Here is an 11,364-nt window from a genome sequence, read left to right on the forward strand (position 1 = left end):
TAGAAACATAGAAGTCTGACGGCAGAAAAAGACCCCATGGTCCATCTAGTCTGCCCTTATACTATTTTCTGTATTTTATCTTAGGATGGATATATGTTTATCCCAGGCATGTTTAAATTCAGTTATTGTGGATTTATCTACCACGTCTGCTGGAAGTTTGTTCCAAGGATCTACTACTCTTTCAGTAAAATAATATTTTCTCATGTTGCTTTTGATCTTACCCCCAACTAACTTCAGATTGTGTCCCCTTGTTCTTGTGTTCACTTTCCTATTAAAAACACTTCCCTCCTGGACCTTATTTAACCCTTTAATATATTTAAATGTTTCGATCATGTCCCCCCCCCTTTTCTTTCTGTCCTCCAGACTATACAGATTGAGTTCATTAAGTCTTTCCTGATACTTTTTATACTTAAGACCTTCCACCATTCTTGTAGCCCGTCTTTGGACCCGTTCAATTTTGTCAATATCTTTTTGCAGGTGAGGTCTCCAGAACTGAACACAGTATTCCAAATGTTGTCTCACCAGCATTGTATATAGCGGGATCATAATCTCCCTCTTCCTGCTTGTTATACCTCTAGCTATGCAGCCAAGCCTCCTACTTGCTTTCCCTACCGCCTTGCTTTCCCTATGCTCACGTGTCCCCTTTTGGGTCTTGTCTATCGGGAAAAATGTGGAGCTCAATGGTCATAAGCCGAGGACTTAACAGTGGTGGGATTCAGCCGCTTCTCTCAGGATAGCACGAACGGCTGGGGGCTCTGCCCACCCATCCCGACGTCATGCGCACACTCGCTTTTGTGAACTGGTAGGGAAGGGAAGGGAATCCCACTTCTGGAGGACTAGCTGCGTATTGGACACGAAAACCGCAAGGGGTTTGTGAAGGTAGTACAAAAATGATAACTTTATTATATAAAACAGGATGTTGGCTAAGTCCCCAGCTCTACTGTTTCCCTAATGAAGAAAGTCCGCACCCGCCTCTCTCCTAGCAGAATGAAATATTAAAAAGACAAAACGTTGATGGAAGGCGAATCTCCCCACACAGATAGAAACAGAGAAACGTAGAAGCGTGAAGGCAGAAAAAGACCTCGTGGCCCATCTAGTCTGCCCTTATACTATTTTCTGTATTTTATCTTAGGATGGATATATGTTTATCCCAGGCGTGTTTAAATTCAGTTACTCTGGATTTATCTACCACGTCTGCTGGAAGTTTGTTCCAAGCATCTACTACTCTTTCGGTGAAATAATATTTTCTCACGTTGCTTTTGATCTTTCCCCCAACTAACTTCAGATGGTGTCCCCTTGTTCTTGGCTTCGCTTTCCTATTAAAAACACTTCCCTCCTGAACCTTGTTTAACCCTTTAACGTATTTAAATGTTTCGATCCTGTACCCCCTTTTCCTTCTGTCCTCCAGACTATACAGATTGAGTTCGTGAAGCCTTTCCTGATACGTTTTATGCTTAAGCCCTTCCACCGTTCTTGTAGCCCGTCTTTGGACCCGTTCAATTTTGTCAATATCTTTTTGTAATTTCGTGCTATCTCCCCCCTACCGGTCTTCCGGAAACCCATTAAGATCTGACTTTTCTGGCAGGTCTGGAATAGCATTGACCCTGGGGTGTGTATGGTTCTTTTAAAGATGTTACATTATTTATTTATTTATTTATTTATTTATTTATTTATTTATTTATTTATTTATTTATTTATTTATTTATTTATTTATTTATTTATTTATTTATTTATTTATTTATTTATTTATTTATTTATTTATTTATTTATTTATTTATTTATTTATTTATTTATTTATTTATTTATTTATTTATTTATTTATTTATTTATTTATTTATTTATTTATTTATTTATTTATTTATTTATTTATTTATTTATTTATTTATTTATTTATTTATTTATTTATTTATTTATTTATTTATTTAATTAATTATTTGGATTTGTATGCCGCCCCTCTCCGAAAACTCGGGGCGGCTCACAAGTGAAAAGACAATCCAATACATTAATCCAATTAATTAAAATATTATAAATTTAAGAAAAACCCCTATACTAACATACACACACACAAGCATACCATATATAAATTCAACGTGCCCAGGGGAAGATGTTTAGTTTCCCCATGCCTGACGGCAAAGGTGGGTTTTGAGGAGTTTACGGAAGGCAGGAAGAGTAGGGGCAGTTCTGATCTCCGGGGGGAGTTGGTTCCAGAGAGTCGGTGCCGCCACAGAGAAGGCTCTCCCCCTGGGGCCCGCCAACCGGCATTGTTTAGTTGACGGGACCCGGAGGAGGCCCACTCTGTGGGACCTAATCGGTCGCTGGGTATTATTCTTATTGTATGAGTGATATGTCCCGTCAACAAAACAATGTCGTTTGGCGGGCCTTCGTGCCTTTTTCCTGCCTTTTTCCTGCCTTCCTTCTTTGGGGTCCAGCAGGAGAGCGCCAGAAACCGCGGCATCGAGCAGGAACCAGGAGGTCGGAGCCACCGGCAGCACCCCGCCCACTGGAGCTTCCCTGGCATCGGCGGCAAGTGTCCTTTGGGGCCCGGCGGGAGGGCACTGGCGGTGGGAGCGGGGGGGGTGGCGGCTGCAGCGGCGCAGGCAGTCGCGGGGAGATGGTGGTGGGAGCGGGGTGCAGCTGCAGTGGCCGCAGGAAGTCGCGGGGAGATGGTGGGGAGATGGCAGCGGCCGCAGGCAGTCGCGGGGAGAGCTCCAGGGTGGAGGCACCGACGGTGGCAGTTGGACGTGCTGCTGGACGCCGTAATTGCTGGCGCTGCGGGCCTGGCATATACGGCGTCCAGCAGCATGTCCAGCTGCCGCCGTCAGGGCTCCCGCTTGCAGTCAGCTGAGAGAGAGAGAAAGAAAGAGAGACATATAAGAGAGGCAGAGAGAGAGAGAGAAAGAGAGACATAGCAAGAGAGGCAGAGAGAGAGAGAGAAAGAGAGTCATAGCAAGAGGGGCAGAGAGAGAGAGAAAGAGAGAGAAAGAAAGAGAGAGAAGAGAGAGAAAGAAAAAGACATATAGCAAGAGACAGTGAAATAGAGAGAGCAAGAAAGAGAGAAAAAAAGCAAGAAAGAGATAGCAAGAGAGACAGAGAGAGAGAGAGAGAGCAAGGGAGAGAGAAAGACATAGAGGAAGGGAAGGAGGGAGAGAGAAAGAGAGCAAAAAAGAGAGGAAGAAAGAAAGAGGGATGGAGAGAAAGAAGGGGAGAAAGGAAAAGAGAGAAAGAGGGAGAAATAGAGCGAAAGGGAGGAAGAGAGAGGGTTTTTTTGTCCAAACTTTTCTTTAGCCCACCCCCCACCCCCCCTTCAATGTTCCCCAGGATTTTGAAAATATGAATAATGTGCCGCGACTCAAAAAAGGTTGGGAAACACTGCTCTAGGGAATTAAATTAAATTAAAGAGAATTAAATTAAAGCACCTCTTTATGCCTATATCCATTGAGATCTTAAGAATGTTGTATGGGAAAACACCATTGGGAATGGAAAAGTCACCTAAGATTAGGGTTACGCTTTTCATTCTACTGAACATTCAGAATCTATTTCACTTAGAAGGGCTGGAAACATTTTTCTGCGTCCCACTGGTGCAGAATATCTCTGGAACTGCCTTCTGCCGCACGAATCCCAGCGACAGATTAGGTCCCACAGAGTTGGCCTTCTCCGGGTCCCGTCAACGAAACAGTGTCGTCTGGCGGGACCCAGGGGAAGAGCCTTATCTGTGATGGCCCCGACCCTCTGGAATCAACTCCCCCCATAGATCAGGACTGCCCCCACCATCCTTGCCTTTCGCAAACTCCCAAAAACCCAAATCTACCACCAGGCATGGGGAAATTGATTCCCCCTGGCTGTTTCGTTTTATGTATGGTATGTATAGTTTGTTTGGGATGTATGACTGTTTTTATATTAAGGGTTTTAACCGTTTTAATCATTAGATTAGATTAGATTAGATTTATTGGATTTATATGCCACCCCTCTCTCACAGTACAAATCATTGGATTTGTACTGTGCTTCACTGTTATGAGCCGCTCCGAGTCTTCGGAGAGGGGTGGCATACAAATCTTAGTAGTAGTAGTAATAATAATAATCATCATCATCATCATCATCATCATCATCATCATCATCTTGTTTCTGGACACCACTCTTATCTGTTTGTTCTCCTTTTTAACTTGTTCAATTGACAGTTACTCAAATGATAAACTATAATACCGTACAAACAGAAGAATGCTATATACATTATACGTGAGTTTTTTTTAAAAACCTATCCAGGATACCAATATATTTCTGAATCTCCAACTTATCATTAAAACGTGTCAATCATTCCAATGATTAAAGGTTCCATAAACCTGCTGCTGAAAGATTTATAGCAATAATGACCGGTGTTTGCTTAGCAAACAGACTCACCGCACAGAGGAAGTCTTTTAGGCTTTCTCTATTTTGCCCTGAAAGAGACCCTGTGGTCAGGGACTAATCCTGCTCCTGTGTCAATCATAATGAAGTTGGTATCTGGTACTTATCAGAAGAAGCTACTGGTAATTCTCACTTAACAAGATCATTAAATCATGTGGTCATAAAGTGTGATATCACGTGATGACAATTGTGCATTCCCCATTCATTAAACTGGGATTGTGGTTTATTAAACAAGGGCTTCGCGTGTTTTGAGACTTCTTGCAAGGTTCTCAGAAGCAAAATAAATGCAAATTGTGAATCCCAGCAGGTCAGCAGGTAAGTCATGTGGGGGGGGGGGGTTTGCTATGGTGCTATGCGCATGCAGATATGTGTGCATTATGGAATGTGTGACCTCTTGGATTTTGTACTCTATAGTGGTCTCCTCGGGAGAAAAGGCAATGTCAGCAGCAGGGTTCCCTGTTTACTTTGCTTGTGCGAAGCCATCAGGGAAGGTCACAAATGAGAACCCTGTGGCTGTGGGATGCGCCAACCATTTCAGTGCAAGCCAATTGTCAAGCATCCAGATCACAATCCCATCGTCCCAGGAGTGCTGCACCAGTGGGAATTTTGAGGATCTGTTGCAAGTGCACTTGTTCAGCATTCCAATTTTCACGACTGGTGGTTAACTGAGGAATTCATGTTCTGGTCTTCCCTAAACCTTTCTGTTCTTTGAACTCTGGCAGTTCCCTTCACACTTTTTTAGCATTTTTGGTTCAGTGAAGTATGACCTAGGGGTGCTGAAGGGAAGTGCACCTGCTTAGTAGTGAGTAACCTGCCCTATATGGAACTTTTCTTCAGTACCGATCCAGACTTGGTTGCAAATAGAGACTAAAAAAGATTCAAAATCACAGAGTTTATATTTAATATAGTGCAACAAAAATAGTTAAGAATGCAAGAACTTTTACAGATTAAAAAAATAGTGTTTAAAACCATCTGATCTTAAAAATAGACAGTGAAGCTTAAAATACAACCACATTAGTTATTTTTACTGCTTCTTGCCTGGGACCAGCATGACTGTTAAGGAAAGGCTTGGTTTTTTAAAACAGTCACTTCTGTGGAGGCTGCTCGTTCATAGTTAAAGTCTAGTATAGTTTTGCCTCGGGGTGGCTTGAACTTTCTTGCTGGATCCATTCAGCCAATTTGGAACTGGAATCTACCAGAGAGTTACTTTGACTGCCATTGGTTTGAGAGCAAACGTTATTCACTTCAAGGGTTTTGGTTTTGTGGTGGTTGATGTAAACTTTGTATTTCAGCAGAAGTATGAAGATAAAAACAAGGACAGAGGCCACAATGATGCCTCCAATGATAATAATCATGGTTCCACCAAGAAACTGTGCGTGGAGAGACTGACACTGCCGGTAGGCTTCCCCCGTGGTGAACTGCACACACCCTACCACCAGGGTCGCTGCCAGAGAAGTCACACCATCGTCATAAACAGCCAGGACACACAGGTCATAGTCCCGCCCAGCAACCAGGTCGGTCAGGAAGAAAGACTTGCTAGAAGCCGGGATCATCCTGCAAGAGAAGACAAATTCAGTCTAGAGCAAGGGAACCCCGCAGCAACACCCCCTCCGCTCTGGGGATTTCCTGAAAGGCTAAAAGGATGGACAGGGCAGCTGTTGGTGGCTTAGACAGCGTGTCGGTTGTGGCCTGCGGAGCTGGGAGCAGAGTCGGTCAGCGAGGAGGCTGAGTAGGAACGAGGGCCAGGCCTGGGGTCTGCAGGACCGTCTTCTGCCCCACATGTCCCAGCAACCAATTAGGTCGCACAGAGTCGGCCTTCTCCGGGTCCTTTCGGCCAAGCAATACCAACTGGCGGGACCACGGGGAAGGGCCTTCTCTGTGGCAGCCACGGTCTCCCCCTAGAGATTCGTACCATGCCCACTCTGCTCACATTCCGAAAGGTGTTCTGCCAACAGGCCTGGGGCCGTTGGGAGATATGTCTTCACTCCGGTCAGTAGTATCAATGTCCGATGACAGTGTGCTGTTTATATTGGGTTTTAAGTTTTAATATGTTTTTATTCTATTATTGGGGTATTTTAATTTTGTAATCGTTTTATTGTTGTAAGCTGCCCTGAGTTCGCTAGGAGAAGGGCGGCCTATAAATTTGAAAATAAAATAAAATTCTTACTTTGACAAAGCAACAGTACACATATACATATTTAAATTGCTGTTTTTCAATTATGCAAAAGCCTGACATGTAGGTTTTCCTCTGACAAACCTAGACATGAAATGTACCCAAGGCCATATTTCACTTGCCAGACATATCGAGCAGAATTGGTAACTTAGTGAGGAAGACCCAGGAAGCAATTTCAGGAGACCATGAGTTCTAGTCCTGTCTTAGGCAGGAGGCTGGCTGGCTGGCTGACCTTGGGCCAGTCACTCTCTCTCAGCCCGAGTAGAAAGGCAAGGGGAAACTCCTTCCAAAAACGTGGCCAAGGAAATGACAGGGGTCTCCCCAGGCCGTCACTAGGAATCAAGGCACAAAAATGAAATGAAACAGACCCCCCTGGTTTCCCCACCTATTCTCTATGGAGCTCTGGTTCAAAAGGAACGTGGGGAACAGAGAGCCCGGGCTTGGACTTTCCCTTTGGGGTAGGAGCGGCTTCTCCTTCTTCAATCCTGCCTCCTGATGCTCTTCCTCCCCCCCTTCCCTCCCGACTGATTCCGAAGGCACCAAGCAAGCGGTGCCCGGTTTCACTCCTCTGGTTGCCAAGCCTCCCACCCCTGCCACCCTCCCAGGAATAAATGTGAAACAGCCCTGGCAGAACTGCGCACCTGTACACCAGGATGTCGTCCGCAGAGCTGTTGTACTGGATCTGCAACATTCGCATCCCAGGAATATGGTGCTGCGAAGGCCACTGGATGAGGGCGGAGGACGAGGTCAGCTCAGCAATGGCCACTTTCCTCTCTTGGCGAGATTTGGTTTCATTAGAGAAGCTGGACTTGGCTGAGGTGAGGATATCGGACGGACCCGTCTCAGCTTCTTTGCCGGAGTTTGTGCTGTTAGCAAGAGGAGGATATGGGCTGACCAGAAGTTCAACTGGTGCAGTGGACTCCCCTGCAGCGTTGGATGCTATACAAGTATACATGCCTTGGTCCTCCATGGCGGTCCCTGAGATGTCCAAAGTCCCATTCTCAAAGGAAAGTGTTTGGGAAGTGTTGGAGACCAATTTTCCTCCTGGTGAAATCCAGCGCACGTATGGTTCCGGATCCCCCTTGGCTCTACACTTCAAGGAGACACTCTGTCCTTCCCTGACCACTTGCTTTGCCGTTCTGTGGGTAATCATTGGTGGTTCGCAGACAAACTCCTCCTCCTTAATAGACCAGAAGTATTTGCCCATCAGCTCGGGTGGGGAGGCACAGGTCTCCAGGTCGTCTTCCCTAGTCAGCCTCCTCAGCCACACTAGTTCACAGTTGCAGTGCAGTGGGTTCCCTCCAAAGCTCAAGACCAAAGAAGACAGGGGGGTCCCCTTGGCTTTGGCATAGACAGGGATGCGGGAAAAAAGAGGGTCGGGGGGGATCTTCCTCAGCTGGTTAGAAGTCATGTCCAGCCGAGCCAGTTTGTGAAGGTCAGAGAAGATGCCTTCGGGAACAAAATCTATGAGGTTATGATCTAAACTAATAGTATTGGCATTCGAAAGCCTCCCAACAGTTTCCCAGGGGACTTTAACCAGATTATTATAGGATAGATCCAGATCCTCAATTATGTCAATGAAATCATCAAAAGATCCAGGTGAAATATAATGTAACTGGTTGTTACTGAGAATTAAGTGGCGAAGGTTGATCAACCCTTTGAAGTGATCTTCATCAATATAAGTGAGTCGGTTACTATCCAGGTGTAATGCATGAAGACCTTTAAGGTCAAAAAATGCATAAGGCATAATGCGACTGATTGTATTTCGTGACAGTGTTAAATGGATCAGGTCTGTCATGTTTGCGAAATCTTTCCTTCGCAAAGTGGTGATGAAATTATCCATCAGTCGGAGTTCTGCTGTCTGTCGGTCAATGGCAGGAGGGACAAAGAGCAGCCCATTCCTGGTGCAGAGAACGGTGAGAGACGGAGACACCCTCTGGCAGCTGCAGCGCATGGGGCACATCAGCACCCCCACAGCCATCGTGCTCGTCATCAGAAGGCAGAAGACCAACGTTTCCATGGTAAGATAGAGAGGGAACCTTAAAAAGGGGAGAAACGGACAAATCCATGAATGTGAATTTGAACTAAACATGCTTTAAACATTGAAAAATAATGGAAAACAGCATTTGCCTGGGGGGGGGCTCCCTAGTTACACCTACACTGGGCTAATTCTTCAGCTAATCTCTCTGCTGTGGACATTTTAAAAAAGAGCCTGAGGCTGAAAGGTGAGTGTGGTTGGGATCCAGAATTATTTCATTCTGAGGTGCTGGGGCCTCTTGAATTGCCTTTCACATAAAACGGACCAAAGGACTTCAGTCTCCTTCCCAGGGCAGGAATCATTTCCGATAAATGGCTTCCCAACCCTTTTCTGAAAAATTCCTGGGATGCAAAATATACAACTCCCGAAGGAGGGAGAGAGGGAGAGGGAGAGAGAGAGGGAGAGAGAGAGGGAGAGAGAGAGAGAGAGAGAGGGAGAGAGAGAGCGAGAGAGAGCACAATGGCTTCAGATCAGAGATCGCAGAGACCTCAGATTTCAACCTATCTTAGCTTATGCCACATCAATCATTAATGGAAGCATTGTTCTTGCAATTTTACATTCTCTAACGTAATGTCCTTGACGGTGGATGCACTTAGAAAGATACATTCAGGATAGAACTGATCAATGTGCTCCTATGAGAATTGCATTAACCTTTGGAAACTATTCAGGGCGCTTACAATATTTGATTCCAGGAATTGTTACACTGACATTGCCCCTGCTTCCTTTAAAGATATAATAATTCTGTTTACTGTTTTGACAAAAAGGCAAGAAATATTATATAAAACCATGAAAAATAGCTTATGTATGTAGGTCAGAATTTTGCATCAGTCTGCCACAAGATGTCAGGAGCGTTCGGGATGTACACCAGGAGGTAGAACATCTGGATCTGTCATGAGCCTCCTCTTAATATATTGATTAATTGTGCTGCTGCCTGATTTGAACTTTCATCTCCTTTGTGATGATGGTTCCATGGCCACCGATTCCACAGAAGCGACGACTTCTTTCACATGACTGTAATATATGACTTTTTGGCATGTGACCGAAATATAGTCCTAACTCCAGCGCTTCTTCCTTTGGGAATGTCCTCGATTTCCTCCTCCATCTCAAGAGCATTTTAGTTAATAGACAATAATAATTTCACACCATCAAATTGCCCCCCAATAATTTAAACAATTGCTGATCACCATAGCGTCTAACAGCTCATCAATAACTGATCAGCAGCCATCAATGGTCCCATTCCTTCCAGCCTCCTCTAGGAGCCTGCCAAGCCTTCCACAACGCACATCTTCAGTCACCGCACTAAACTTGTAAGTCCCCCAAATTCTAAGCCCCTCGCAATGTTGGCTGAATGTTGCCTTGATGCCATCGCAAAAACAAAAACCCACCCTGGAGTAACTGGGACAATCCAGAGATGGGAGGGAGGTGAGGTTTCACGTCCCTTCCTTCACAACCTGCCCCACTGCGCGTGGAAAAGGCACAACTCTCTGCAAAATGAATGAAAATGCTCACTTGGAAACATGTATACGGTGTCCTGTTTTTTCGACTGACAACTGGGTCTTCTTTTCATCTCATCCTCTTTACTGAGAGAGGAATCTTTCCAAACCAGAAGTTTGGAAAGTTCCCCAGCTCAATAAAGTGCTCTGTCCTTTTTTTTGCTGTATAGCCACAGTAGCCTAGGTTTTTTTCTGCTATCAGTGGACCCGTGCATGTTCTACAAGATGAGCTTGTGCAAAATATTTTCCCGTGCCTCATAAACAAACCTCTTCCTCTAGACTGAAATCCCTCAATTCTACTTCTATTTCCTTGTCATTACAAAGCTTAGAAATGCTGCATTATACCATTATATCATCTCAGCTGGCAAAGATATCAGTGTGAACCTTGTAGGTTTTTAGCTAAAAATTATTCAAAATTTGAAAAATAAAAGCATTCCTGTCATTGTAGTGGTATAATGCAAGATGGAAGGAAAAGGGTTGCTTTCTAAAATGAATGTAATCTTTACTTATTTTAACTCTGTTCCATTTCATCCAACATTTCAATGATGAAACTTTTGCCCCCCTTGAATGCAAAACGTCCTCCCCCAGTGCAGAAAAAAATCTGCAACTCCCTGCCTACATGGGAAAGCGGAGGAAGTGAGGGAGCACCAAACTTAAAGCAAGAGTGGGTTAAATCAAAGGGGGGGATTGATTTAGACTTGTATATCGCTTCCTTGTGCTTTACAGCCCTCTCCAAGTGTACAGAGTCTGCATAGGGCCCCCACAAGCACCAAGGAGCTAAGAGTTGCCTTCCTCTTCTTTGCAATCTGTCTTCTTCCAAAATCCAGAATTCTACCTAGATTTTTTGAAACTACTCCTTTTCCCCCCTGTTGTATACAGGGGGCCTGTTATTTCTGATCTTTTGTTTATTTCTCAGGCGGCTTTCAGCATACCTGTAGCTATTTTATTTTTAAAATATTTTCTTTATTTGTCAAGTATGTATTGGTAGCGTACAACGAAACAACACTGTTTATATAATGATATTGGTACTAATAAAAGAGAAAATTATACTTCTTAACAGAGGAAATTCCAATACTGTAGCTCCCACCCGAATGACACAAAAATTAATTCTTCTTCCAGCCCTGGACACAGGGTGGTTGTGAAGACCTGATTTGTTTTTTTTAGATTAGCCTTACAGTCGCCTTTTAGGCAACTTACCATTCTCTTAGACGTCTCTTAATGTACCTGCAGCTGCCAAGTGGTACAAGAGGATGCCAAAC

The 11,364-nt window shown here is 44.3% G+C and overlaps 1 protein-coding gene across 1 annotated transcript; it reads right to left on the reverse strand.

Moving 5' to 3' along the window:
* Window positions 1-5,278: 5,278 nt before the first annotated feature.
* On the reverse strand, window positions 5,279-11,364 carry LOC139174164 (leucine-rich repeat and fibronectin type III domain-containing protein 1-like protein). Its single transcript, XM_070764310.1, is given in 4 exon segments — window positions 5,279-5,549; window positions 5,552-5,955; window positions 7,216-8,613; window positions 11,303-11,364. Coding segments are annotated over 3 exon segments (1,875 nt in total). The 5' UTR covers window positions 8,595-8,613; window positions 11,303-11,364; the 3' UTR covers window positions 5,279-5,457.

This window comes from Erythrolamprus reginae, chromosome 11, assembly GCF_031021105.1.
Source record: "Erythrolamprus reginae isolate rEryReg1 chromosome 11, rEryReg1.hap1, whole genome shotgun sequence".
NCBI classification, from domain to species: Eukaryota; Metazoa; Chordata; class Lepidosauria; order Squamata; family Dipsadidae; genus Erythrolamprus; species Erythrolamprus reginae.